The sequence below is a fragment of the Tinamus guttatus genome, unplaced genomic scaffold (assembly GCF_059628265.1).
Source record: "Tinamus guttatus ecotype Peru unplaced genomic scaffold, ASM5962826v1 Tinamus_guttatus_pri_ptg000649l, whole genome shotgun sequence".
NCBI lineage: Eukaryota > Metazoa > Chordata > Aves > Tinamiformes > Tinamidae > Tinamus > Tinamus guttatus.
In genome coordinates, this window is record NW_028289183.1 from 4,092,400 (window position 1) to 4,119,896 (window position 27,497).

At 69.6% G+C, this 27,497-nt stretch overlaps 1 protein-coding gene across 1 annotated transcript; it reads left to right on the plus strand.

Moving 5' to 3' along the window:
• Nucleotides 1-1,200: 1,200 nt before the first annotated feature.
• BAHCC1 (BAH domain and coiled-coil containing 1) lies at nucleotides 1,201-26,538 on the plus strand. The gene is made up of 27 exons (XM_088536017.1): nucleotides 1,201-1,360; nucleotides 8,254-8,433; nucleotides 9,654-9,776; nucleotides 10,540-12,231; nucleotides 12,307-12,412; nucleotides 12,944-13,152; nucleotides 13,220-13,378; nucleotides 14,141-14,340; nucleotides 14,784-15,141; nucleotides 16,025-16,711; nucleotides 18,135-18,325; nucleotides 18,407-18,543; nucleotides 18,714-18,815; nucleotides 19,416-19,530; nucleotides 19,597-19,771; nucleotides 19,866-20,042; nucleotides 20,457-20,782; nucleotides 20,855-20,962; nucleotides 21,284-21,528; nucleotides 21,610-21,685; nucleotides 21,977-22,085; nucleotides 22,168-22,293; nucleotides 22,365-22,538; nucleotides 23,556-24,694; nucleotides 25,516-25,752; nucleotides 25,830-26,160; nucleotides 26,341-26,538. The coding sequence occupies exons 1-26, from the start codon at nucleotides 1,201-1,203 to the stop codon at nucleotides 26,034-26,036; spliced, it is 7,518 nt and encodes a 2,505-aa protein (XP_088392143.1). The 3' UTR covers nucleotides 26,037-26,160; nucleotides 26,341-26,538.
• The last annotated feature ends 959 nt before the right edge of the window (nucleotides 26,539-27,497 follow it).

A 27,497-nucleotide genomic window follows, 5' to 3' on the forward strand; every position in this document is an offset into this window, starting at 1 on the left:
AATAGGAAGCCGTGCAAAGGGGGAACGGGGAAAAAAAAAAAAGAAAGAAAAAAGGGAGGAAAAAAAAACGTGCATTGGGGTAACCGTGGAGGAAAAAAAAAAAAAAAAAAGGGGGGAAGCCGTGCACCAGGGAAATAGGAAGCCGTGCAGCAGGGGAAGCGGGGGAAAAAAAAAAAGAAGCCATGCAGCGAGAAAATGTGAGCCGCTGCACCGGCGGAACCGGGGAAAAATAGGGCTGCGCGCAGCGGGGAAATAGGAAGCCGGGAACTGGGAGAGCTATGGAAAAAAAGGAAGCTGTACAACGGGAAAATAGGAGCCGAGGCACTGTGGGGAACCGGGGGAAAATAGGAAACCGCGCACCCGGGGCAAATGGTAAGCCGTGCACTGGGGAAAAATAGGAAGTCGTGCACCAGAGGAACCGGGGAAAATTAGGAAGCAGTGTACCGGGAGAAATGGGGAAGTAGGGCCCCATTCACCGGGGAAAGCAGGAAATAGAGGAGCTGAGTACCGGGAAAATCGGGGGAAAAATAGGAGGCCGTGCAGCAGGGGAAGTGCGGGCCTGTTCACGGGGGAAAACAGAAAAATAAGGAATCCAGGAACACGGGGAAAAAATGCAAACCTGTGCACCGGGAAACAGCGGGCCCGTGTGCCTAGTGAACCGGGGAAAAAAAAAGAAACCCATTCACCGGGAAAAGGGGACCCTGTTCTCTGGAGAAAAACAGAAAAAAAAAATGGGGGCCGAGGCACTGGGGGAAGCAGGAAAAATTGGACCCGTGCACCCGGTGAATCGGAGAAAATTTTGGGCCTGTGAAAAGGGGAAAGGAGGGCCCGAGCGCCGGGGAAAGCGGGCGAAAAATAAAAGCTCCCCGTGCACTGGGAAACCGCGGGCCCGTGACCCGGGAAAATGACGGCCGGCGCGCAGGGAAACCCGAAGGAAACGGGGACCCGTGCAGCGGGGGAGCAGGCGGAACCGGGAGCGCGGTGGGGGGGAAAGGCGGGGGGGGGGGGGGAATAAAAATAAAATAAAGGGAGGAGCGGCGGGGGCTCGCGGGGGGGCCCAGCCGCGCGCTCACGCTCTGCTTTTCTCTCCCTTGTGCCCAGGAGCGGAGGATGAGCCGGGAGCCCCGGCGCGGAGCGCCGCCCGCCGCCGAGCGCGGCCCGCCGCGGCGCTGAGCGCGGCCCGCCCGCCCCGCGCCCGCCATGGACGGTCGCGACTTCGCGCCGCCGCCGCCGCGGCTGCTGCCCGAGCGCGGCGGGCTGAGCCAGCGGGCGGGCGCGGGGCGCGGCGCCGCGCAGCCCCCCGGACACTTCCAGGCCGCCAAGTACTTCCCGGCGCCGCTCTCCATGGCCGCGCACACAGGTCAGCGGGGACGGGGTCGGGAGCGGCAGCCGAACGGGGATCCGCGGCGCGGGACGGAGCCGGCGCGGCGCGAGGCCGGGCCGGGCGGCGCTTCGTGCCCGACAAGGGCGCCGTTATGCGCGGCCGGAGCGGCGGATCGGGGCGCCCGGTGCTGCCGCGGCTAAATAAAGCGCCGAAGTGTGAGGGTGCGAATGGGTCGCGGCGCATGCACTCGCCTTAGCGGCTGCCGCCGCCAGCCCGCCCGGGGCCGCCCCCCGCCCGGGCCGCCGCTTTGTCTACGGGGCCGGGGCGGTGCACGGAGCGCGGTGCACGGCGCTCGGGTTAGGGTACACCGGAGGACGGTGCACGGGGAAAGCGGGGTCGCGCAGCGCGGAGCGGGCAGCGCTCCCGGTGCCGCCGAGCCCCGGGATCGAGCCCGCGGCGGCGCCGGCTCCCGCTCCGCGCTGCTTTTTTTCTCTCGCCGTTCGCACCGCGGCCGCCCCGGTTCTCGTCGCCGCCTTGATGAGCTGTGAATACTAATAAAATTATATCTGCTTTAATGGGATTACAATTAGTGCGTGGATTAGGGCGGGGGGCACGGCCGGGCCGCCGGCGGCGGCGGGGGGGCTGGGGGGGCGGCTGCCTGCGCCCAGCCGGGCCGGGGGGGCTGGGGGGAGGCGGCGCCGGATCGGGCCCGTCGCGGCCGCGGTTTCGCTTTGTGCCGCGCTCGGAGCGCCGGGGCCCGGGAGCGCCGCGAGCCGCGCGGGCGGCGGCGGCCGCCGGGGCTCGGGCCGCGTTCGGCGGGAGGGCTCGGCCCGGCGCCCGGTGCGGGTTTTTTTTTTTTTTTTTTTTTTTCCGGGGTGTTTTCTCCGCTTTCGCGGCTGCTCCACGGGGCTCCCCGCGCTGCCACCCCCGGTGCGGCCCCTCCGCCCGCGGGGCCTGGGCGACACATGCGAGCCCGAGCGCAAAGGAGGCTGCTAAAATAACAAGGATCCGGCTAAAAATACCCCGGCAGAAACTCGTTTTTTTTTTTTCTTTTTTTTTTCTCTCCCTTTAAAAAAAAGGCCAAACCCAACAACAGCAAGAGCTAAAAATATTCGGCACTTTGGCAGGGCCCGCGGAGGCGCAGACGCTCCCGGCGAGCCGCGCACGGAGCCTCCCGCGCCGCGGCCAGCGCTGCCGGAGCTCATAAAATTATCCCGGAGCGGCGGCCGCGCTCGCTCCGGGCGGCCCCGTCGTTCGGAGCTCCTGGCTCAGCCGTGGCTCGGGGCAGCCCCGCCGCGGGAGCGCGGCCCCGTTAACACCCGCGGTGGGTAAATACCCGCGGGGCGGCTGCGGCTCCCAGGGCGCTCCCGGGCCGCTGCCCGGAGCGGCTCCGCGGACTACAGCTCCCAGGAGCCCTCGCCGAGCGCTCGGAGGTAGCGCTGCAAAAAGGGAGATAAAAATGTTTAGTTTTATTTTATTAAAGCCATAACTCAGGGCCGCGCGGTTATTGCAAACAAACGCGCCGTTCGCAGCCGTTTCTGGCAGCAGGGCCGTAAGTGGCTGCGCGAGTCAGCGTGGGGCTTCAGCGGTCCCAGTGCCCGGTCCCTGTCCGTTGTGGTCGTCTCTGCTTTTCCTGGAGCTCCCAGTCCAGGGCGATGCCGAAGCCCCGGGTGTGCTGGGATGCAGCTTTGGCCCTTGTGCTTGTGGGTCCCGCACGCTGCCAGGGCCTCCTCGGGCAGGAGGAGCAGTAAACTTTGACAGATGGGTTCTGTGAACCCAATACTTTCGCACAGGGCCTAAATTTTTGTTGTCCTGACGTTTTTTAGGCTCCTGTGTGGTTCAGAGCACTCTGGGCTGCTAGTTGTGACCGTTCGGGTTTGCTGGGGTGCGGAGGGGTGCAGGGAGCCACCGGCCCTGATCCCGCGCGGCTGCTCCCTCCTGCTCCAGCCTGAATCCCTGCAGCTGTCCCCAGGGATTAAATTCCAGGCTGGGAGCAGGCAAAGCATCGCGGTTTTTATTCCGGTGTGAGTGTGGCAGGGACGGGGGCGAAACAGCTGGGGCCTCGTGGGCTCTCCGCGCTCGTGGCTCTGATTTCCCGCGGCTGCAGCCGCTCGGCCTCGGCTGCGTCCTGCTCCGTGGCGCCAGTGCAAAAGTAGGTGTCAAAGTTAGAACAGATCCTGCGATTAACTCGTCCCCTCCTCATTAGCGACACTTGTGCGGGCGGGGGGGAGGCAGCGTGCGCCAAAATCCAGATCCGGGCGAGTTGCGCTGCGGTGGTGTCAGCTGCTCCTTGGTGCCGGGTGGGATCTGTGTGGATCTGTGCTGCCACGGATGGGGTGGGTGCCCGGCTCTGCCATGGGCCGACACGGGGGTCCCGGGGCCGCGTGGGAGCAGGAGTTGGCGCGGGCAGCACGGGCCCTTGGAGGCTTCGCAGCCGTCCGCCCCTCTCGCCCGCCGGGTAAATAAACACTCACCCAATAATCTCATTCCTGGAGTTCTTCTTTATCCGCTCCGTAAAGTGAACCAGATGGGCACGGAGCGGCGCCCGCCCCGCGGGAGCGGCGCGGCCCGGCGCGGGTTCGGCCCCGCGCGGCGAGGGGAGCGCCGTGCCGTGCCGCGCCGTGCCGCGCCGTGCCGCGCCGTGCCGCGCTCCCGGCTCGCCCCGTGGCCGCCCGCGGCCCCGCTCCGCGGCCCGCCCTGTGCGGCGAGGCGACAGATTGCAAGTGGCACTTAGTGCGGAGCGCTGCGCTCGTGATTACCCGCCGGATAACGTTTTAATTGTGCTGCTGGCACTCCGTCAAGCTAATTTGAACCGCGCTTCGATATTACAGCATTTATTTAGTGCCATAACAATATGGATTAATCTTAAATTATAACGCCGAGGAAATTATATCGCACTTATTTCTTATTTGCCAAATATTTAAAGGGGCCGTGGCAGGGCGGGCACGCGGCGATGCCCCTGCGCGGAAGCGGCGGCTCCCGCGGTTCCTGTGGGGCCGCGCGGGCTCCGCGCTGCCTCCCCCGCACGGTGCAGCTGCCGGGCTGGGTGCCCACGGCCCGGGCAGGGCAATCAGTTGGGGGGTTAACTGTGCCTTTTTCCAGCGTTGGCCGTGCTCGAGGCAGCGTTGGGCATCCTTGGGACTGGCCGGGCCTTGGCCGTCTCCGCGCTCCGTAGTTTTCTTCTTTCCTTGCTGGTGCAAAACCCGCGGGAGCGTCCACTGGATTCGCCAGTCTGTGAAGCTGCCCCGTGTGGGGCCAGAGGAAACTGAGGCAGGGAGAGCAGGGCCATGGGGACACCCGCTCTCCCCACGCATCCTGCTGCGCACGGGGAGAGCGGGATCCGGGAAGAGCCGCAGCCACCCTGGCGTTTGGCTCCGGGCTGCCCCAAGGGAGGCTGCGCGGCCAGATCGGCCGGGGGGCTCCAAGCCAAGGGGGGGTGCTGGCCCCGGTGTCGGTCCCAGCGATCCGGAGGGGATCCTGGATACGCCCCGCGCACGGGGTGGTGGGAACAGCGCGGGCGGCGCTTCCTGAAAGCGGCCTGTCCCGCAGGGCGCTCCTGGCTGCTTCCTTCCATGCTGCTTGCGTCGCTGCGCCGCTTGCTCCGGTCAGCACCGGCAGCAGGATGTGACCGTGCACAGTGTGTGTGCACCCGGGGGCAGCGGGGTGCCCTGACCGAGGATGCATGTCCCGAGTGCTTGCACATCCCGTGCAGCCGGGTGCGCGGGCCTCGGGCTGCGTGTGCAAGCCCTGGCTCCGTGCACACCACGTGCGCATGCACTGCGTGTGCAACCCCAGGGCGTGCACGCGCTGAGTGTGCAAACCCCGTGTGTGTTTGTGTGTGTGTGCACCGCATGCACGGGCAATGGGTGGCACATCCTGCTGGGAGTGCCTCGAGCGCGCGTGCAAGCCCCGCGCGTGCAAGGCCTGCGCGCTGCCGCCCTCCCAGCGTGCAACTCGCGGCTGCGTGCGCGGCCCCGGCCCCGCGAGGAATGTTCCAGCCCCGAAATAGCCGCGCCGTAACCCTACCCGCGCACGGCGCGGTGCCCCGCAGCGCCCGCCGGGCCCCAGCGGAGGAAACGGCCCCAGTTTTGGGGGACGGCAGCGCGGGTGCCCGCCGGGCGCGTGCCCGGGGCGCCGTCCCCACGTGCAGCCCCGCGCGCCCTTCCCGCCGAGGGCGGCTCCGGCCGCCCCCTCCCTTTCCCGGCAGCGCTGGCTCTCCGCCGCGCGCCCCCTTCCCGGCTCCGGGCCTGGAAAGCTGCTCTGGAGCGCGCAGATGTTGCCGGAGCGCTTCCCAGCCGCCGGGCACCCCAGGGACCGCGCGGCCCCGTGCTCCGGCCCGCCAAGACCCGGCGCGCTCATTGCCCCAGTGGCTCCGGCTGGGATTGAGGCCGGCCCTGCTGAGGCAAAAGGCCTCACGCTTCCCCATTCCCGCCTGCAGGATTATGGCCGTGCGCTTTCCCGTTAACCCTTTCCTGATGGCCCCCGCCTCAGTTTCCCCTGTGTGACCAGGGGATTCACCGCAAGGTCCTGCTCCGGGCCAGGGGAATCTGGGCGCGATTCAGAATCTCCTGGGATCTGGCCCCGCCGGATCCCAGGTGCTGGATGTGGCCCCGGCATTGGCCGTGGGCAGGGACGGCCTGGCTGGAAAACCCCATGGAGCTCCCAAAACCGCAGCCCAGGGGGGCGGGATCGCATCCGCACCCGGCGGCTCCGGTGACCCTTCCCGCGCCCCTGGCTCCCGCCGCGGGGGAATTTCTGCCGAGCCGGGAGCTGAGTCACGGCCCCGGCCGGGGGCACGGGGAGCCCGGCCAGGGAGTTCCCGGGCTGACGCTGCCCACGGGGGCCGGTGCGGGGCCACGGGAGCCCTGGAAGCGCTGCCGGGCCGGGCACTCTCGGAAGCGCTCACCGTGGGAGTGCGGGAAGCCTCCCCTGCAGGATGCAGCGCCGTGGGAGAGCGGAGCCCGCGGGGCTGTGGGAAGGCGGCTCCTGGCGCTCCCCGGGGCTGTTCCCCTTTGCATGGGCTGCGCTGTGCTGTGCCATGCCGTGCCAAGCTGCACCGTGGCATGCAGTGCCATGCTGCAGTGTGCCATGCCATGTTGCGCTATGCCGTGCCATGCTGCACCGTGCCGTGCCCTGTGCCGTGCCAGGCAGTGCCTCGCTGCCCTGTGCCGTGCCAGGCAGTGCCATGTTGCACTATGCCGTGCCATGCAGTGCCATGCTGCAGTGTGCCATGCCGTGTTGCACTATGCCATGCCATGCTGCACTACTCCGTGTCATGCCGTGCCAGGCAGTGCCATGTTGCACTATGCCATGCCATGCTGCACCATGCCGTGCCATGCTGTGCCAGGCAGTACCCCACTGCCCTGTGCCGTGCCATGCAGTGCCATGCTGCACCGTGCCATGCCATGCCGTGCCATGCATCGCCATGCTGCACTGTGCCATGCCATGCCGTGCCAGGCAGTGCCATGCTGCACCGTGCCGTGCCAGGCAGTGCCCAGCTGCCCGCGCTGCAGCGGCTGGGCCCAGCGTGCGTGCGGCGCGCGTGCGAGGCGGGGTGGGAACGGCGCGGCCGGCGCGCGCCTGGGGAGCCGGCCGTGCCAGTGGGCGTGAGTCAGCGGGTCGGATATGTAGGGGAGAGTGTGAGAGCCGGGGCCTGGGGCCCGGCCAGCGCAGCCGGGCTGCTGCGCGCCAGCTCCGCGCCGCCCCGCGCGCTTCCCCTTCCCTTTTTCCCCCCTTTTTTTTTTTTTTTTTTTTTTTTTTACAGCCTGTTTCACAGCTTCCAGAAAAGGCTCCTTCTGGAAACCTCGGCTTCCTGTCGAGCTCCTGCCGCCCAGCCCCGTTCCCAGCGCCGGCCCCGCGGTGCAGGGGCGGCCGCGGCTCCGCGCGCTCGGGGCATCCCGGGGCGATGGGGCCGCGCGCGTCGGGTCGGCGCTCGTGGGTGGTGGGGCTGCGCCGCCGCATCCCGCGCCGCATCCCGCTGCCCGCACTGCTTTGCCAGGGGGAGATGCCGCGGCCAGATCCCGTGGCCGGATCCCGGGTCTGGTTCCCGCGGCGGGTCGGGGTGCGGCGTTCCCGGCCCACGCTCCCCGTGCCCGGGCCCGGCCCCTGGCCGGCGGGTACAGGAAGGAGCGAGCTGCCTGTAACCACATCCCCGACACTCATCCCAGAGGCATCCCGGAGGGATTAGCCGGGGAGCGTGGGCCGGCTTAGAGAGCAAGCATCACTTCCTCCCCGGGCGCGGGCGGGCGGCCAGGCCGGGAGGAGCGCGGGATGCCGCGGCCCCGCCAGCCCACGTCGGCAAACACATGCGCGCGCGGAGCGGGGCCAAGCGGCGCGGGGCGGCCAGCGCTCCCCCGCGGCCCCGGCCCGGCCCGCCCGCCCTTTGGCTACCGGCTCCGATATTTCCAACATGATCTCACAGCTCGGCCTCCCCTCCCCGGCCCGCCCAGCCCCTCGCCTCCAGGCTGGGGACCGGCACGGGGAGCGCGGCCCTCGCTGCCACCGCTGCCGCTCGCTGCCGGCCGCGCGGTGCTGCCCTCCTTGCGCGCGTGCACGCAAGCAAGAGCTCTCCGGTGCGTGCGGCTGCTCCGGGCATCCCTGAGATCCCCCCCGGTGCCAGGGCACGGAGTGGGGTGGCCCCAGCAAGTGGCTCGTGGCTCGCACGGTGCAGAGCAGTGGTGCTGACAGCCCCGCGCGCTCACCCAGCCTCTCGCGGCCGTGCACGATGCCCTGGTGCAGGGTCACAGCGGGGTGGCACGTGCCCCCTTGAAGGGCACCTGTGCACCGGGGCTGCATGCACAAGGGGGGAGCGTGCGTGCACGGGGAGCGTGCACGGTGAGCGCGCGTCCGCGTGCAAGCGCCCGGGGGGTGCCGGGAGGCCGCGGGCCCCGTCCCGGCCCCGCGCTGACTCTGTGCCCTCGTGCCCTCAGCAGGGAGCGGACTGATGGGGAACTCGCCCGCCTCCTCCTTCATGGGAAGCTTCCTGACGAGCAGCCTGGGCTCGGGGGCGCCCAGCCACCCGTCGGGCCCCGCCGCGTCCCCCCCGGAGCCGGCCTTCCGCGGGCCGCACTCCGGCACCTCGCAGCTCTGGTTCTCGCACTCCCACGAAGGTAAGCGAGCGCCGCGGCCGGGGCTCTGCGCGGGCGGGCTCGCAGCGTGGCCGTGGTGCCGGGTTCCTGCTGCTGCCATCAGCCCCTGGAGCACCCTGTGACTAAGGCTCAGCCCCTGGGAACAGGGATCTGGCGGAGGGCACCGAGCTGCACTGAGGGTGGCTGGTGACGCTCAGCATCCCTGCTGCACCCTCGGTCCTCTGCTGAGACTGAGCCAACTCACGTCATGGGTGACACCCGTGAGGGTGCCTGGGATGGGTACCCCTTCAAGGCACCTGCCCTGGCCATTGGGATCCCAGGCAGATCAAGGGAAGGGGGCCGGGATGGCTGCAGCTGGGTCCTGCCGCGGGCTGCCGGCGTCCCCGCGGCCCCTGTCCCCGCCGTCCCCACCTGCGCGGGGCCGGCAGCGAGGGCCGCGCAGAGTTAAGGAGCGCGGCGAGGTGCTGCTGGCACGGGGCCCTGGCAGCCGGCCCAGCTGGTAGTTTGTCAGGCTGCCAGTTGGCTGGCGGCGCGCGGAGGCCTGCGCGGCGCGCGGGGGGGCGGCCGGGCAGCGCGCGCGGCTCCGCCGGCGCCGCCGCCACCGGGCAGCCCGTCCCAGCGCCACTGACGAGGCCGCGTGGCCGCCGCCGCGAGCGCACGGGGCTCCGCTGGCGAGCGGGGAGGGAAGGCGCTTGCAGCCGGAGCCTGTCCCGGTGCAGCGCGCTGGGGCTCGGAAGTGCCCTGGCCGGGCAGCAGGCGTGCAGGGAACCAAAGGGCCCATGCACCGCTGCATGCACCCATGCATGCGCGTGCGCATCTGTGCATGCCTGTGCACACCTGTGTGTGCTCGTGCACATCTGTGCCTGCTTGTGCATGCCTGTGCACACCCGTGTATGCTCGTGCACATCTGTGTGTGCTTGTGCACACCCATGTGTGCTCGTGCACATCCGTGGGTGCTCGTGCACGTCTGTGCACATACGTGTGTGCTCGTGCACATCTGTGTGTGCTCGTGCACATCTGTGCCTGCTTGTGCATGCCTGTGCACACCCGTGTATGCTCGTGCACATCTGTGTGTGCTTGTGCACACCCATGTGTGCTCGTGCACATCCGTGTGTGCTCGTGCATGTCTGTGCACACCTGTGTATGCTCATGCACATCTGTGTGTGCTTGTGCATGCCCGTGCACACACGTGCAAGCGTGCCAGCATGCACGCGAGCCCCTGTAACCCATCCCGCCTGCAGCTCCGGGCTACCCGCGCTTCTCCGGGAGCTTGGCCTCCACCTTCCTGCCCATGAGCCACCTGGACCACCACGGGAACAGCAACGTCCTCTACAGCCAGCACCGCTTCTACGAGAGCCAGAAAGGCAGGTACCGGGGTACACGGTCCTGCTGCGCTGCAGGTGCCGGCCCCCCGCGAGGCCCCGCAGCCCCCGGGGTCGTGGGCGCCTGGCCCAGCCGCCGCCGCTGTCGCTTTTCACAATATTGTGGCGGGCGCTTAATAGGGAACATTGTTTGGGTGGGAGACGGAGCTAATTAGGGCTGGCCGTCCCCGCGCGCCTCCCCTCGTTAGCGGGGAGCTGACGCCGCCGCCGTGGCCGCGGCCCAGGGCGCCGCGACGCCTTCCAAGCGGAGCCTTTGATCCGAGCCGGAGCCGGGCAGCGCGCGGGGGGCCAGGCCCTGGGTGATCCTGGGGGGCCCCGCTGCGTCCAAGCCCCTTGGTGACTCCTTGGCATCTTCCTTTGGAGCATCCTAAGCCATGGGCAAGTTCCAGGGTGCCCAAAACCCTACTGAGCCCTGGGGTGGCCCCAGCTGTACCTGAGCTCTGGGGTTTCCCAAGCCGTGGCCAAATCCCGGGATGTCGCAAGCCATGCCAAGCCCTGGGATGCTCCCTGCTGCCACCGAGTCCAGGGGTGTCCTTGGCTGCAGCTGAGCCCTGGGCTTGGCTTTGCACCCGGGGGTATGGGGTTTGCAACAGGGTCCTTGCTGCACCAGGGCTGGGCTGCAGCCAGGGGCTCGTTGTGGTCCATGTGGGCTCACCATTGCCCAGGTGGGCTCGGTGTGGCCCAGGTGGGCTCTCCGGGAGCAGCTTGGGGCCACGGGAGCCTCACCCACCTCTGTGCCCCGCAGATAACTTCTACCTGCGCAACCTGCCGGCCCAGCCCACGCTGCTCTCCGCCAACCACAACTTCCCCAGCATCGCCCGCGCCGCCCCCGGCCACCCCATCGGCTCGTGCAGCCGGGAGCGCGAGGCCGCCGGGCCCCTGCCCAAGACGCCCAAGGACTACGAGCGTTTCCTGGCGGGCAAGGACAAGGCGGGCAAGGGGGAGCCCAGGGAGCAGCGCGCGCCCGACGACGAGGCCAAGGAGCGGCACAAGGCGGTGCTGCCCGTGCCGCCCGAGGGCCACTGCAAGGAGAGCGGCGCGGCGGCGCGCGGCGCCTGCGACGGCCGCCCCAAGCACCTGCCCTCGTGCGTGCTGGGCGCCAAGGCGCTGGCCGGCGAGGCGGGCAAGGCGGCGCTGCCCAGCTGCGCGCGGCACGCGGGCGGCCGCTGCGCCAAGGAGGCGGCGCGCGGCGAGCCGGGCGCCCACGAGGCGCCGCAGCCCTACGGCGAGTGCCTGGAGCAGCGGCGGCCGGTGCTGCCGCACGCGGCGGCCTACGCGGTGCCCGCCAGCCTGCCCGCCGCGCCGCCGCCGCTCGCCGCCGCCGCCGGCTCCTTCCCGTGCCTGCCGCTGCGCGCCGGTCCCGACGTGCTCTGCCCGCTGGCCGACAAGGGCGCCCGCGAGCTCAAGCTCAGCGGGGCCACCCTCGTGCCCTCCGTGGGCCACCTGGCCGACAAGAGCCGGCCCTTCCAGGTGGCGGCCGAGAGCTGCGCGCTGGAGCGCGCCGAGGGCGCCGAGCGGCACGGCGAGGCGGGCGCCGAGCCCCCCGCCTACTTCCAGCACCCGCTCAAGGCCGAGGGCAAGGCCGAGCGGCGCCTCGAGTGGGGGCCCCCCGGTCCCGCCGCCCGCATCAAGGGCCTCGAGTACCTCGGCGGCGGTGGCGCCGAGACCCCCTTCGCCGGGCTCGGCCACACGCCCAAGGGCGCCTTGGAGAAGAGCGGCTACTTCGAGCCGCCGCCGGCACCCGACTGCTCGCGGGCCGCCCCGCCGGACCCGCTGGGCGCCAAGCTGGGCCCGTCCTGCTGCACTTTGGAGAAGGGCCCCAAGGAGGCCCCGGCGCAGAAGGTGGCGCGGATCCGGCACCAGCAGCACGACGCGGAGCCCGGCGGCGGCGCCGAGGCCAAGCGCAAGGCGCTGGAGCTCAACGCGCTGGGCTACGGCGGGCACCCGCTGCCCCCCTGGGGCGTGCAGGGCCAGGGCCCCCCCATGGCCATGGCGGAGGAGCGCAAGGGCTCCTACCTGGACCCCTTCAGCACGAGTTTGCAGCAGGCTGCATTGATGACTCAGGGCTCGGTGCTGAGCCAGGACATGCCGACCCCCCCGGACGAGGTGTCGGCCATGAAGAACCTTCTCAAATACAGCAACCAAGCACTTATCGTGGGCCAGAAGGCGCCGTTCGTGGGGCTGGGCGGCCTCAAGGGCAGCTGCGCCCACCAGGACGCCAAGTTCCCGCCGGCGGGCAAGGGGCAGCCGGAGCTGGAGCGCCCGGACTGCGCGCGCAGCCGCGAGCACGAGCTGGGCGCCGGCGAGGGCGAAGTGCGGCAGCCGCCCGTGGGCATCGCCGTGGCCGTGGCGCGCCAGAAGGACACGCTGAGCCGGCCCGAGCCCTCCTACGGCAGCGGCTCCGCGCGGCAGGGCCGGGCACCCGTGGGCATCAAAGGTAGGAGGAGGCGGCCGCGGGGACGGGCACGGGGCCGCGGGGGCCGCGCTGAGCCCCGGTGTCCGTGTCGCGCAGCGGGCACGGCGCGGCCCATGCACGTCATCGACCTGGACGCGGAGGAGGAGCGGAGCCGGCTCTGCGAGGAGCGCCTGGGGCTGGCCGGCCGCGAGCTGCTGCTGCAGTAAGGGGCGGCGGGGGCACCGCGGGCTGGGGGCCCTGGCGTCCGGTGCCGTCGGCAGCGCTGCGGCGCCTGGCATGGGACGGCCTGGGGACGTGGGCAGAGCAAAGACGTGGCTCCCATGTCTGTGCATCGTGCATCCCCTCCATCCCGTGTCTCCCATCCCTCATTCGCCATCCTGCTTCGCATGTTCCCCATTCTGCATCCTGTGCCTCCCATCTTGTATGTTGCATCCCCCATGCTGCATTCCCATCCTGCAGCCCGCGTTCCCAATCCAGCATCCCCCATCTTGCATTCCCTATAACACGTCTCCCATCCTTTGCCCTGCATCCTGCATCCCTCGCCTTGTATCCCATGATCTGCATCCCACATTCTGCACCCCCTCCCTGTGTCCAGCATCCCACAACCTACCTCCCCCATCCCACAACTCACATCCCGTATCCTCCGTCCCGCATCCCTCCATCACGGTGGCCCTTCGGGACGCGGAGCACCTTGACCCGGCCCCCGTTCCCACTCTCCGTGCCCGCCTCGCAGGGAGAACAAGGAGCTGGTGGAGTTCGCCCGCATGCACCCGTCGAGCGGCTGCCCGGGGGAGCTGCCCCCGCACCTCATGATCGCCGGGGGCTCCTCGCTGCAGGCGGGCCAGCTCGGCGCCGACGCGGCGGCGCACGCGCACGCGGCGCACACGCACTGGCTGCCCCGCACGCGCAGCCCCTCCATCTGGATGGGGGGACACTCGTACGGTGGGTGCCGCGCCGGGCGCCCCGCGCCGCCCGCGCCGGCCCCGCTCACCGCCCCGCCGCCCCGCAGGCATCGGCCACCCCGCGCTGCACCAGAACCTGCCGCCCGGCTTCGCCGCCTCCATGCCCAGCACCATGCAGTCCGTGTTCCCCCTGTCCCAGGACCCTCCCGCCCAGCTCGTCATCCTGCCCACCGAGCCCCCTGCCCACGGCACCCCCCACACGCTGGGTGAGGACGGAGCCTGCGTGGGGCTGGGGGCTGCAGCGGGTCCCTGAGGGGGCTGTTGGTGGCGGGAGGTGCCGATTACGGGGGTCTGGGGATACAGAGGTGGGAGATGGGGGTCCTTGTGATTGTTACAGGGAGCTGGGGGCTGCGGGAGGGATTTGGGGATCCTTGTGGGTCTACATGGGGTTAGGGGTGCAGGAGTGGGAGCTGGGGGTCCCTGCGGGTGTTACAGGGGGCTGGGGGCTGCGGGAGAGATTTGGGGATCCTTGCGGGGCTACATGGGGCTGGGGATACAGAGGTGGGAGATGGGGGTCCCTACAGGTGTTACAGGGGGCTGGGGGCTGCGGGATGGATTTGGGGATCCTTACGGGGTTACATGGGGCTGGGGATGCAGGAGTGGGAGCTGCGGGTCCCTGAGGGGTCTGCATGGGGCTGTGAGCGGGAGCTGGGGGTCCCTAAGGGGGCTTTTGGTGGCAGGAGATGCAGGTTGGGGGGCTCCCTGTGGCTGCTGTGTGGGGCTGGGGGATGTGGGCAGGAGGGGGGCGTCCTGCTGGCTGCTGCTGTGGGCTGGGGGTGCAGGCTCTGGGGGTCCATGGGGATGCAGAAGTGGTGGATGGGGGTCCCCATGGCTGTTGCTGTGGGGCTGTAGTGCAGGTTCGGGGGTCCCCCCAGGCGCTGCTGTGGGCCGGGGTGCAGGGCTGGGTCCCCGCGGGCGGCGCAGGGGGCACCGCGGCCGTGTCCCCGGCTGACCCCCCCCGCCGGCAGCCGACGTGATGGACCAGGCGTCGCTGTGGCCGCCCATGTACCCGGGCCGGGGCCCCGGCGCCCACCTGCAGCACGCGGGGCAGCTGCCCGTGTACCCCCGCTCGCAGTTCCTGCGGCAGCAGGAGCTCTACGCCCTGCAGCAGCAGCAGCAGCAGCGTGCGGCCCAGGCGCTGGAGCTGCAGCGCCAGGCGCATGCACAGGTACCGCTGCATGGGGGTTCGGGGCTGCTTCGGGGCTGCGGTGGGAGATGCAGGGCTGGGATGCGGGGCCGGGGCGATGGACCAGCGCAGAGCGGCAACGAGAGCTGCAGGGCTGGGATGTGGGGCTGGGGGGGGGCTGCGATGGGAGATACGGGGCCAGGATGTGTGTTTGTGGTGGGCGGCTGCGAGGCAGAGCTGTGGGGCTGGGGTGAGAGCTGTGGGACTGGGATATAAGGCTGGGATGTGGGGCTGATGGTGGGACTGGGGTGGGTGATGTGGAACCGGGATGTGTGTGTGGGGCTGCAGTGGGAGCTGTGGGGCTGGGACGGGAGCCGTGGGGCTGCGGTGGGACTGTGGGGCAGCGCTTTGCCAAGCAGAGCGGGGCCGTGGGGCCAGGCCGAGCTGTGGGGCCGGCCCAATCCCATCTCCGTGTCCCCTCGCAGCGGAAGCCGGAGGAGCCGCCCCTGGAGCTGGAGGAGGCCGGTGCCGAGAAGCCCCTCAAGGCCCCCCACAAAGCAGTTGCCTTAAACCCCCCGGGCAAGGGCCTGTCCTCGGCGGCCCCCGCGCCCCCCAAGCTGTCGCCCTGCTGCCACTCGCCGGCCCTGCGGCACCCGGCCAAGTGTCCCGTGAGCCTCCCCGCGGCCCCCTGCACTTTACCCGTGTGCCCCGCCGCCAGCTCCGCCGTGGCGCCCCGCTCGCCCGCCGCCAGCCCCGTCCCCGCGCAGAGCAAGGGCGGCGAGGCCGAGGACAAGCGCGCCGAGGGGCAGCCGCCCCGCGACTACCCCAAGTCCCTGGAGCCAGGTAGGACCCCGGCACGGGCGCATGGAGCTGTGCACCCGCCTTGCGGGCAGCGGGATGCAGCGTGGGCACTGGGATGCACCCCAGGAATGCTGCACCCGGGATGCAGAGTGGGGTTGGGGCCCTGGGATGCAGTGCAGGAATGGGGTGCAGCACTGGAGCAGGGTGCCAGGAGGCAGCGCTGGAGCAGGGTGCAGTGCGGGAATGGGATGCTGTATGGGAACAGAATGCCTAGCTGCAGCATTGGTACGGGATACAGGATGGGAATGGGGTGCCAGGCTGCAGTGCCAGAGTGGGATACAGGATGGGATTGGGGGAGCCAGCTTGTAGCACCATACTGGGGTGCAGGACACGAATGGGGTGCTGAGATCAGCCCCAGTGCAGGATGCAGGACAGGATCGGGGTGCTGAGCTGCAGCACAAGGTGATGCAGGACGGGAACAGGGTGCTGGGCTGCAGCGTGGGGGGATGCAGGATGGGAGCAGGGTGCTGGGCTGCAGCATGAGGGATGCAGGATGGGAGCAGGTGCTGGGCTGCAGCAGGAGGGATGCAGGACGGGACCAGGGTGCTGGGCTGCAGCGTGGGGGGATGCAGGACAGGATCAGGGTGCTGGGCTGCAGCATGAGGTATGCAGGATGGGAGCAGGTGCTGGGCTGCAGCGGGAGGGATGCAGGACGGGACCAGGGTGCTGGGCTGCAGCGTGGGGGATGCAGGCTGGGTACAGGGTGCTGGGCTGCAGCGCGAGGGATGCAGGACAGGATCAGGGTGCTGGGCTGCAGCGTGGGGGATGCAGGACGGGACCAGGGTGCTGGGCTGCAGCGTGGGGGATGCAGGCCGGCCCGGGCGGCGCGGGGCTCCCGTCGCTGAGCCCCGGCGCGTCCCCGCAGACCTGCCGCCGGGCTACAGCTACCCCGCGGCCGGCATGGGCTTCTCGTCGCCGCTGGCGCCCGACGCGCACTCGGCCGAGCCCGCCGACCCCGACACTATGCAAGCGCTCTCGCCGGCGGCCGAGCCCGAGCAGTCCCGCACGTTCGGCCCCGCGGAGCCGGCGCGCTGCGACGGCGCCTGCGAGCTGCCCCCCGAGGGGGCCGCGCCGGACGGCCCCGGCGCCCTCCTGCACCGCCACCACCTCCTGCTGCCCCCGGCGCTGGCGCCGCCGGGGACGCCCGGCCCCGCGGAGGAGCCGCCGGGGCCCTTCGGGCTGCGCCTGGACGCGGCTCCGTGCCCGGAGGAGCCGCAGGGCCCGGTGCCCGCGGCGGCGCCCTCCCCGCCAGGCTCCGCCGGCGGCGACGAAGAGGAGGAGGGCGAGAGCGAAGGCTCGGGGCTGGAGGGCAGCTGCGACGAGGACGACGACGAGGAGGAGGAGGACGAGGAAGGCCCCGGGCTGGCGCGGGCGCCCGGCGGGCTGGACGCGCTCATCGCCGCGGGCATCGACCTGGGCGAGCTGCCCGTGCTGGGCTCGCCCGCCGCGCCGCCCCCCGCGCCGCCCTCGCCCGGGCTGCCCGGCATCGCCCTGCTCAGCGAGCTGGCCGAGCTGGAGCTGCGGCGGCGCCGCTGCGACCGGGCCCTGCAAGGTGAGCGCTGCCGGGAGCGCGCGGGGGCTGCAGGGCTCGGGTATGGGGGCTGCAGCACGGGGGCTGTGCACTGCAGCGGGCTGTGCAGTGCAGCGCATGCATTGCAGCAGGGTTGTGCAGTGTCGTGCATGCAGTGCAGGGGTGGTCTGGTGCAGTATGTGCACTGTAGGCACTGTGCAGTGCATGCGTCCTAGTGGGTGCTGATGCAGCGTGCGCACTGGCAGGACTGCAGTGTGCAGTAGCAGCAGTGCAGTGCAGTGCGTAAAACAGAAGAGCAGTGCCCTGCACACGTAGCAGCAGGGCCGTGCAGTGCAGCGTGTGCAGCACAGGGCTCATGCAATGCACATGCAGCCGCAGGGCAGTGCATGCAGCGGTGACGCAGGGCCGTGCACACGTAGCGGCGGGGCCGTGCAGCGCAGTGCAGTGCAGTGCAGCGCGGTGCAGTGCGTGCTGCGGGGGAGGCTCTGTGTTCCTAGCGCAGCGGCAGTGCCCGAGGCGGCCGCGCGCAGCCCGCGGGGCGGCTCCGGGGCTCCGCTCCAGCGCTGGCTCCCGGCAGGCGCCGGGATTCCCTCCGGCTCCGCTCGGCTTCCCCAGGGAATCCCGGCTGCGGCTGCGGGGGGAGGGAGGCTGGCGCCACCCCAGGCTCTGCCGCGTGGCCGGGCGCTGCGGGGCCCGTGCAGGGGTGTGTGGCTCATCGGGACGTCACCGCGGCTGCCAACCCAGCAGCAGCCTGTGCCCCCAGCACCCGTGGGTGCCCTGCAGCCCCGTGCATGCAGCAGCCTGTGCCCCAGCACCCATGGGTGCTCCGCAGCAGCCTGTGCCCCCAGTATCTGTGGGTGCTCTGCAGCCCCGTGCATGCAGCACCCTGTGCCCCCAGCACCCATGAGCGCTCTGCAGCATCCGTGGGTGCTCTGCAGCCCCGTGCATGCAGCACCCTGTGCCCCCAACACCCGTAGGTGCTCTGCAGCCCCGTGCATGCAGCACCCTGTGCCTCCAGCACCCATGGGTGCTCTGCAGCCCCATGCATGCAGCACCCTGTGCCCCCAGCACCCATAGGCGCTCTGCAGCCCCGTGCATGCAGCACCCTGTGCCCCCAGCACCCACAGGCGCTCTGCAGCCCCATGCATGCAGCACCCTGTGCCCCCAGCACCCATGGGTGCTCTGCAGCCCCATGCATGCAGCACCCTGTGCCCCCAACACCCGTAGGTGCTCTGCAGCCCCGTGCATGCAGCACCCTGTGCCTCCAGCACCCACAGGCGCTCTGCAGCCCCGTGCATGCAGCACCCTGTGCCCCCAGCACCCATAGGTGCTCTGCAGCCCCGCACACCCCCTGCACAGCCCTGCATGGTGCCGCAGGGAGGGCGCCCGCTCGCCGGGCCAGGCTGAGGGCGCCGGCGGCCCCGCTGACCCCCGTCTCCGGCAGGCGAGGACGAGGACGAGGAGCTGCTGGCCTTCAACCTGCAGAACCTGGCCACGGTGGCGGCCGCCTGGTCGCTGGTGGAGGCGGCGGGGCGGGAGGGCAGCCCGCCCGCGCTGAGCCCGCTGCCCGCGTCGCCGCCGCCGCGCGCCCGCGTGCCGCGCCGCAAGTACACCTGGACGCCCAAGGCCAAGGCCGTGAGTGCGGGGCGGGCGCTGCGGCCGGGTGGCAGCGGCGGCCGCGGGCGCTGCGAGCCGCCTCCTCGTGTCCCGCCGCAGGTCTGTCCCCTCAAAGCGGCCATGGAGCAGCTCAACACGCAGGAGGTGGAGGTGCGCATGCGCCTGGCCGAGCTGCAGCGGCGCTACAAGGAGAAGCAGCGCGAGCTGGTGAAGCTGCAGAGGCGGCATGACCACGAGTACGTCCCCGTCCCCGGAACGGCGCCGGGTGGCAGGGGGAGCCCCCAGGGGAGGCGGCAGCGGCAGTCACCTATGTAATGAGTTGAGGCCGGTCTCAGCCCGCCTGACTGGGGTTCGGCGTGGGTGCGCGCGTGCGCCCGGATGACTCTCACGTTGACCGTCACCGCAGGCGCGACGAGAGCTCGCGGAGCCCCGCGCGGCGGGGCCCGGGGCGGCCGAGGAAGCGCAAACACTCCAGCACCCTGAGCAAGGGCGACAGCCGCAAAGTCAAGTGAGTGCCCGGGGCGCCGCGCGGGCCGGGAGGGCCCCGTGAGCCGGTGCCAGCGGGGAGCAGCACCGGTGCCGCCGCGGGGCCGGTGCGCGGAGCCCCTCGGAGCGTCGCTGCCCCCGGCCCCGGGGAGGCTCCGCGCTCCGGCCGCCCCCCCGTGCCGAGGCGGGAGCAGCGTTGCATAAAAGCCCCTTTATCTGCGCGGTATAAAGTCATTGGTCACGCTGCAGTGGTGTTCATTGCTGCTGGCGCTTTATTATTATCCATTAGCCGCCCGGCGCAGTCGTTTTCACACTCCCGGGCCCTGTATAATTGTCCTTCTCCGCTACAAATTGCCTCTCCCGACAGGCCCATTTGCATAAATCCTGCGAGCTAGTCCAAACACGGCCGGGGCGCGTGTGCGCGCGCGGCAGCAGGCCCCATGATTTGGTAATAACAGTTAAATCTGCACTAAATGGTGCCTTCAATTAAGACAGGGGGAAAGGAAAAAAAAAATTAATCTCCGGGTTTTATGTCACCAAACATTAGCGAGCGCGGGGAGGCCGCGGGGAGGGGGGCGGCCGCGCGCTCGCCGTGCCCACGCCGCGCTCGCCTGCTCGCCAGGGCCGTGAAGAGCAGCCTGTCGCTGCTGTGCGCCGAGCTGCGCGCCGAGCCCGAGCCCAAGCGCAAGAGGAGCAAGCTGGCGGCGGAGGCGTTCGGCGGCGCGCCGAGCTCGCCGGTGAGTGCCGCGCGCGCCGGGGGCTGCGCCGCGCGGGGCTGTGCCGCCGCTCACGCGCTCCCGCAGCTCAAGCAGAAGGCCAAGAGCAAAGGGCTCCCCGCCGGCATCGGCCCCTTCCGACGGAAAGAGCCCGGCGCCGGCAGCCGCATCCAGAAGAAGCTGTCGCGCACCAAGAGCACCAAGGGAGCCGGGAAGTACCCGCCGCCGGAGCCCGGACACCGGGAGCCGCCGGGGTTTAAAGGCAAGAGGAGCGGGGCCGCGCGGAGCCGTGATCCCGCGGGGAGCTTCCCTGCGGAGCGGCCTCGGGGTGCTCAGTGCTGCTGCTGTCCCCGCAGACGAGCACGACGGGGACACGGACAGCGAGGATGGTGACGACGATGATGATGATGAGCCGGGCCTGGCGCTGCTGCCCGCCGTGCCCCTGGCCGTGCTGGGGCCCTCGCCCTCCTCCGTGGTGAAGATGGAGGCCAACGAGAAGGCCAAGAAGAAGAAGGAAAGGCAGGGACTGCTAGGTAACGGGCCGGCGCTGCAGGGCACGCGTGACAGGGACGAGACAGGGATGCAGCGTGGACGTGCATGCAGGGGACAGCATGGCGATCCACGGGGTGCAGGGCTGCGTGGGATGGGGACGGTGCAGGGCTGTGCCCTGGGGACTCCATGGGGATGCGTGGGATGGGAACAGTGTGCAGATCCATGGGATTGTGCAGGGCTGCACGGGACAGGAGCAGTGCAGGGATATATGGGGCAGGAATGTTGCAGGGATGCGTGCCAGGGGTGGCATAGGGATACACAGGATGGGGACTGCACAGCGATACAAAGGATGGGGATGGCACGGGGCTGCATGCCGGGGACAGCACGGGGGCACGTGGGAAAGGGCCAGGATCTGCCCCGGGGTCCTCGGCTTGAGCCCCGCGTCCCTCCCACAGGGCCCTGCCGCCTCGGCAGCCCCGAGGGCGAAGTCAAGATCAAGCGGCGGCCAGTGAAGCCGGGGGCCGGCAAGTTGGAGAAGGTGCCGGCGCGGAGGAAGGCGGGCGCCGGCGAGGACGGCGCCAAGAAGAAGCTGAAGGCGAAGCCCAAGGAGAGCCTGCGGCCGGCGGCCCCGGGCGGCCCCGGCGCCGCGGCACCCAGCAGCAGCCTCTTCGGCGGCGCCGAGCCCCGGCACTTCGGCGCGCGGGACGACAGCGCCCGCCTGGCCAGCGAGCGGCTCAAGAAGGCCACGCGCAAGAGCAAAGCGCTGCAGTCGGCGCTGCGGGTGAGCGCACGCGGGCGCCGGGGACGGGGCCGCGGGGACGGGGCCGCCGGCTCTGACCCCCCGTCCCCGCAGCGGAAGAACGGGGCGCTCTCGCTCGCGCTGTCGCCCCGGAGCGCCAAGACCATCCTGGGCAAGGGCAAGAAGCTGGCCAAGGTGAAGAGCAAGGTGACGGGCAAGCAGGTGAGGGGATGGGGTGTGCGCCCCGGGGCTGGTGCATGTGACCCCGGTCTGGTGCATGTCCCCTGCGGCTAATAAATGTCCCCTGAGGCCAGCGCATATTCCCTGGGGCTGGCGCATGTCCCTTGGGGCCAATGCATGTGCCCCCGGTGCGGGTGCCTGTCTCCTGGGGCTGGTGTGTGTGCCCTGGGGCTGGTACATGTCCCTTGGGGCCAGCGTGTGTCCCTTGCGGCTGGTTCATGTCCCCCCCAGGGTGGGTGCATGTCCCCTGTGGCGGGTGCGTGTCCCCCAGGGCCGACTGTCCTGACGCGGCTGCGCCCGCAGTGCAAGGGGCGGGCGGTCAGCAAACTGCTGGAGAGCTTCACCGTGGAGGACGACTTCGACTTCGACGACAACAGCAGCTTCTCGGAGGAGGAGGAGGAGGGGGGCGGCCTCGGGCGCCGCTCGCCGCTGCCGCACGCCTGCGCCATCCAGAAGGAGGATCTGCGCGACGGGCTGCACATCCTCATCCCCAAGGAGGACAGTCTGCTCTACGCCGGCAGCGTCCGCACCATCCAGCCGCCGGACATGTAAGCAGGGACGGGCACCGGCGGTGGCGGCGGGTGCTGGGTGCCCTGCTGGGCGCTGAGCCCTTTTCTGCCCTCTCGCAGCTACAGCATCGTCATCGAGGGTGAGAGGGGCAACCGGCAGCGCATCTACTCGCAGGAGCAGCTGCTGCAGGAGGCAGTGAGTGTGGTGGTGGTGGCACCCGGTGGGTGATGCAGCCTCTGAGCCTGCACCGATGCAGCCTCTGAACTGGGAGTGATGCAGCCCCTAAGCTGGGGCAATGCAGCCCCAGAGCCCAGAGCGATGCAACCCGCGATGGGGAGGCGCAGCCCCTGCACCGAGGGTGATGATGCAGCCCTCGAGCTGGGGGCAATGCAGCCCCAGAGCCTCTAGAGATGCAGCCCGGGAGCTGGGGATGATGCAGGCCCTGACCCGGGGGCGATGCAGCCCTGACTCCCTCCCACCCTCCAGGTGCTGGACGTGCGGCCGCAGTCGCGGCGCAGTTTGCCGCCCGGCACGCGCGTCTGCGCCTACTGGAGCCAGAAGTCGCGGTGCCTCTACCCGGGCAACGTGGTGCGAGGTGAGGAGACGAGCGGGGCCGGGCGCCGCGGGGACCCCGGTGCCCGTCCCCCGCCGACCCCGCCGCCGTGGCCCTCCCGCAGGCTCCTCCAGCGACGAGGAGGAGGAGGAGGACGCCGAGGCCGTGCTGGTGGAGTTCGACGACGGCGACACGGGGCACATCGCCGTGTCCAACATCCGCCTGCTGCCGCCCGACTTCAAGATCCAGTGTGAGTGTGCGGGGGGCCGGGGGCGGGCGCGGGGCCGCGCCGCCCGCCGTGACGCCGCGCTCTGCCCGCAGGCACCGAGCCGTCCCCGGCGCTGCTGGTGTCCAGCTCGTGCCGGCGCAGCCGGCGGGCGTGCGGCGACGCGGGCGGCCCCGCCGAGCTGCCCCCCGCGCTCTGCCTGGAGCGGCGCGACGGCCCCGCCGGCCCCAAGGGCTGCGGGAAGAAGGCGGCCGGCAAGGAGAGGAGCGGTAGGTGCAGGGGGGCTGGCGCCGGCGTGCCGGGGGGTCCCGGGATGCCAGGGCAGGATGGGGATGGAGAGGGATTCAGGGATGCAGGGACAGGGAGGAGATTCAAGGGAGAGAGGTGCCAGCATGCAGGGAAGGGAGCATGGATAGGTGTAGGGATGCAGGGATGGGGATGAATCTAAGGGTATAGACATGAGGAAGGGTATAGGCATGAGGAAGGGTATAGGCATGAGGAAGGGTATAGGCATGAGGAAGGCTCACAGGGATGCAGATGGCGAGAGGGATGCGGGGATGGGGATGGAGAGATAGGGGAGCAGGGCTGGGAGTGGAGACTGGGCTGGAGAGCAGGATAGGGCTGGAGGCAAGGATGCAGGGACAGGGAGGAGATTCAAGGGAGAGAGGTGTCAGCATGCGGGGAAGGGAGCATGGTGTAGGGATGCAGGAATGGGGATGGAACTAAGGGTATAGGCGTGAGGAAGGGTATAGGCATGAGGAAGGCTCACAGGGATGCGGATGACGAGAGAGATGCAGGGATGGGGATGGAGACACAGGGAGCAGGGCTGGGAGTGGAGACTGGGCTGGAGAGCAGGATAGGGCTGGAGGCAAGGATGCAGGGACAGGGAGGAGATTCAAGGGAGAGAGGTGTCAGCATGCGGGGAAGGGAGCATGGATAGGTGTAGAGATGCAGGGATGGGGATGGAACTAAGGGTATAGGCATGAGGAAGGGTATAGGCATGAGGAAAGCTCACAGGGATGCAGATGGCGAGAGGGATGCAGGGATGGAGATGAAGCTGAGGGTGCAGGGATGGGGATGGAGACGCAGGGAGCAGGGTTGGGAGTGGAGATCGGGCTGCTAGAGATTGGGCTGGAGATCAGGATAGGGACGGAGGCAAGGATGCAGGGGTGGGGATGAAGAGGAGGAAGGCCCACAGGGACGGAGCTGGAGCGAGGGATGCAGAGGGGCGCGGAGGGCAGCGCGGGGGTCCCTCCGCGCGGCCTCGCTGACGCCGCTCTCCGCAGGGAAAGGAGCGGAGGCGCTGCCGGGCGGCCGGGCGCCGGCGCTGGGGGAGCCGCTGGCGGCGCGGCGCGCGGGGCCGCTGCTCAGCTGGTCGGCGGTGGCGCAGACGAAGCGGCGGGCGGCGAGCAAGGGCACGGCCGTGCTGCAGAACCTCTTCCAGGTCAACGGCAGCGCCAAGAAGCTGCGGGCCAAGGAGGCGCTTTTCCCCGTGCACCACCACGTCGCCGCCCCCGTCTTCGGCAACGGCTTCGGGGCCGACTCCTTCAGCCGCATCGCCAGCTCCTACGCGTCCTTCGGGGCCGGGGCTGGGCTCGTGCTGCCAGCTGCCCAGAAACTCCTGCGCTCCAAGAAGGCCGAACGGCTGGAGGCAGAAATGGGCAAAGGCGGCCGGAGAAAAGCAGGCAGTGAGTACCTGGTGAAGCTGGACCACGAAGGGGTGACGTCCCCCAAGAACAAGAACTGCAAGGCCCTGCTGCTGGGTGAGAAGGACTTTGGGGCCAAGCTGGAGCGGCCCCTGGCCAGCCACGGCTATGCCCATTCGGCCCTGGCGGGCAAGGATAGGAAGGGGCGGGCGCCCGTGCACCAGCTGCCCATGGGGCTGGCGCTGCGGAAGTACTCGGGCCAGGCCGAGTTCACCCTGAACTGCGACAGTGACTGCCACAGCTCCTACTCGGACATGGACGAGGACGAGGAGGCGGGCGGGCTGGGCGCCGACGTGCCCTCGCGCTTTATGACCCGCCTCTCGGTTTCCTCCTCTTCCTCGGGCTCTTCCACCTCCTCCAGCTCCGGCTCCATCTCCACGTCCAGCCTCTGCTCCTCGGACAACGAGGACTCGTCCTACAGCTCCGAGGACGAGGACTCCACGCTGCTGCTCCAGACTTGCCTCTCGCACCCGGTGCCGGCGCTGCTGGCGCAGCCGGACGCCCTGCGCTCCAAGAGCAGCGCCCCGCAGCGCTGCTTCCTCCCCAAGGCCGCCGCCGCCGGCCCCAAGGCCAAGCTCAAGCGCAAGGAGGCCCTCAGCTTCTCCAAAGCCAAAGAGTTCTCCCGGCGGCAGCGCCTGCCCTCGGTGGAAAACCGGCCAAAGATCTCCGCCTTCCTGCCCGCGCGCCAGCTCTGGAGGTGGTCGGGGAACCCCACGCAGGTACGGCCAGCCCGGCCCCGGCCCCCGCTGCCCGGCGCGGGCACGGGCTGAGCAAGGAGAGGACGGAGCGCGGCGCCGGCTGCACAGGGCACAGCATTGGGTGCACAGGGCACCGCACTGGGTGCACAGGGCACCGCACTCGGTGCACAGGGCATTGCACTTACTGCCAGGGCACAGCACTGGCTACACAGGGCACAGCTCTGCATGCACAGGGCACAGGGCATTGCAGTGGCTGCACAGGGCACCAACTGCACAGGGTGCAGCACTGCGGTGCATGGCACATGGTACCAGCGTGCACAGGGCAGTACCAGGGTGCGCAGGGCATGGCACTGCGTGTACAGGGCATTGCAGTGGCTGCACAGGGCAGTGACTGCCCAGGGCACAGCACTGCGGTGCATGTCACACGGTATCACGGTGCTCAGGGCAGTACCAGGGTGCGTAGGGGCACCAAGGTGCACAGGACATGGCACTTGCCTGCAAAGCGCGTGGCACCTTGGTGCTTGGGTGCCCCGGGCAAGGCTGCTGATTGCACGGTGCCTGGCTGCAGGAGGGGAGGACAGCACCTGGGTGTGCAAAGGGGATGGCACTGAGGTGCACAGGGCACTGCACCTTGGTGCCTGGGTGCCCTGGGCACAGCGCCTGCGTGCGTGGGGCTTAGCTGCTCCGGGAAGGAGGGCACAGCACCGCAGGGCACGGCGTGCAGCACCCGCAGCGCAGGGTGCAGTGAGCGGTGTGCGCGGTGCGCGGGGGGGACACGCGGCCCGGCGCTGCGGGGGGACGCGGGGCCCGGCGCTGACCGCGCGCCCGCGTGCTGCCTGCAGCGGCGGGGCATGAAGGGCAAGGCGCGGAAGCTGTTCTACAAGGCCATCGTGCGGGGCAAGGAGACGCTGCGCGTCGGCGACTGCGCCGTCTTCCTCTCGGCCGGCCGCCCCAACCTGCCCTACATCGGCCGCATCGAGAGCATGTGGGAGTCCTGGGGCAGCAACATGGTGGTGAAGGTCAAGTGGTTCTACCACCCCGAGGAGACCAAGCTGGGCAAGCGGCAGAGCGACGGCAAGGTGCGTGGCGGCGCGGGGCCGGGGCGCGCGCGCGCGGGGACGGCGCCGTGACCCCGCGCGCCCGCCCGTCCTTGCAGAACGCGCTGTACCAGTCGTGCCACGAGGACGAGAACGACGTGCAGACCATCTCCCACAAGTGCCAGGTGGTGGGACGGGAGCACTACGAGCAGATGACCCGCAGCAAGAAGTACCAGGACCGGCAGGACCTCTACTACCTGGCGGGCACCTACGACCCCACCACGGGCCGCCTGGTCACCGCCGAGGGCGTCCCCGTGCTGTGCTGACCGCGGCGCCCGCGGCCCCGCGCCGGGGACCCCGCCGCCCCCCCGGCCCTTATGCAACGCGGGGGCCCCGGCGCGGCTCCGACAAGCCATAATTTCCCTAGTACCTCGGACTGTTTGCCGGCAGGTAACGCAGAAATCAGGTGTGTTGTTCTATTTATTTTGCGTGTAAATATTGTATTTCCTCGGGGGCGCCGGAGGGGAGAGGCGCCGCAGCGGGGTGGTGGGTGGGGGGGGGGGGCGCCGTGGATAAATAATAATAATAATAATAAAGCGGGGCGGGGGGCGGGGGGCGTTTCCGTTTCAGTGCACTGTTGCCCCCAGCCTGGCTGGGACGAGGACAGCGGGGGACTCTGTACATAGGGGCCCGGGCCCCCGCGGCGCTGGCCCGCCCGGCCCGGCCCCGCGCCGCCCTCGCCCTGCCTGTAAATGTGTACAGGGCCGGCACGGCGGGGGGGCTTTTCCAGTGTAAACACTAAAAAATAAATAAAAAGGAAAAAAAAAAGGCAAAAAAAAAGCAAACAAAAAAAAGGCAAAAAAATAAAAAAAAAAAAAGAAAAAAGGATTAAAAACACAAAGGTTTTATGAACAGCAAACTCTATGTAAAGGCCTTTTAGTATGGAACTTTTTTTATTGATAACTTGGCTTATGAATAAATATATGAACCGTTCCCGGTGCCCGACTCTGCTTCTGGAGGGTCCCTGCCCTGGGGCTGTGCAGGTCCTGCCCGGCCCGGAGGAGGCAGGAGGGGAGGAGGATGCAGGATGGGGACGGATGCAGGATGGGGACGGATGCAGGACGGAGCAGCCGGAATGCAGCCCGGGCTGTAGGAGGGATGTGGAAGAGGTTCCAGGCCCGGAAGGCCGGATCCGGCTCCAGGAGCAGATTCCCCCCTGCCGCCGGGAAACAAGGGGTCCAACCCCAGCGGTTCGTGAAGAGCAACCGCTGCAGAGGCGGCAGGGATGGAGCCGGCTGTTCCTTGGATTAATAAATACCTGACGTGCTCCCAGCACCCCCCCTGCCACCAGCATCCCAGGGCTTTGGAGCAGGGAGGATGCTCCCAAAACAGGGATGGATGGAGGCAGGAGGGAGAGGGATGCAGGAGGTGCAAGGAGGAGGATGGAGGGTCTGGACTGGTTGACGGCTCCAGCGCAGGGGTCAGGATCTGGCCCTGGGGCAGGATCCAGACCTTGGCGCAGGTCACCCCCCAGAGCGGGAGGAAAAGGGATGCCAGGGGGAGGGATGGATGCGGGAGGGAGGAGTGGGATGGATTGGGGGGAAGGAGACGGATGATGATGCTGCCTGCAGGAGGGATGAGGGGGAAGAGGGTACTGGGTGGGGAGCAGCAGGAGGAAGACGATGGCTGCATAGGGACCTTGGGGCAGGGACCGGGAGGAGGAGGGAAGGATGCTGCAGGAGAGGAGGATGCAGGAGCTGGGAGGAGGCAGTTGCAGGGTCTGGGCA

What these genes read in the sequence shown, in the direction of transcription:
- BAHCC1 (XM_088536017.1), top strand. Translation starts at nt 1,201, where the DNA reads ATGGACGGTCGCGACTTCGCGCCGCCGCCGCCGCGGCTGCTGCCCGAG. An exon ending in CTCCATGGCCGCGCACACAG is followed by an intron (nt 1,361 to 8,253) that starts GTCAGCGGGGAC and finishes TCGTGCCCTCAG; the next exon opens with CAGGGAGCGGACTGATGGGG. An exon ending in CAGAGGCGGCATGACCACGA is followed by an intron (nt 18,544 to 18,713) that starts GTACGTCCCCGT and finishes CCGTCACCGCAG; the next exon opens with GCGCGACGAGAGCTCGCGGA.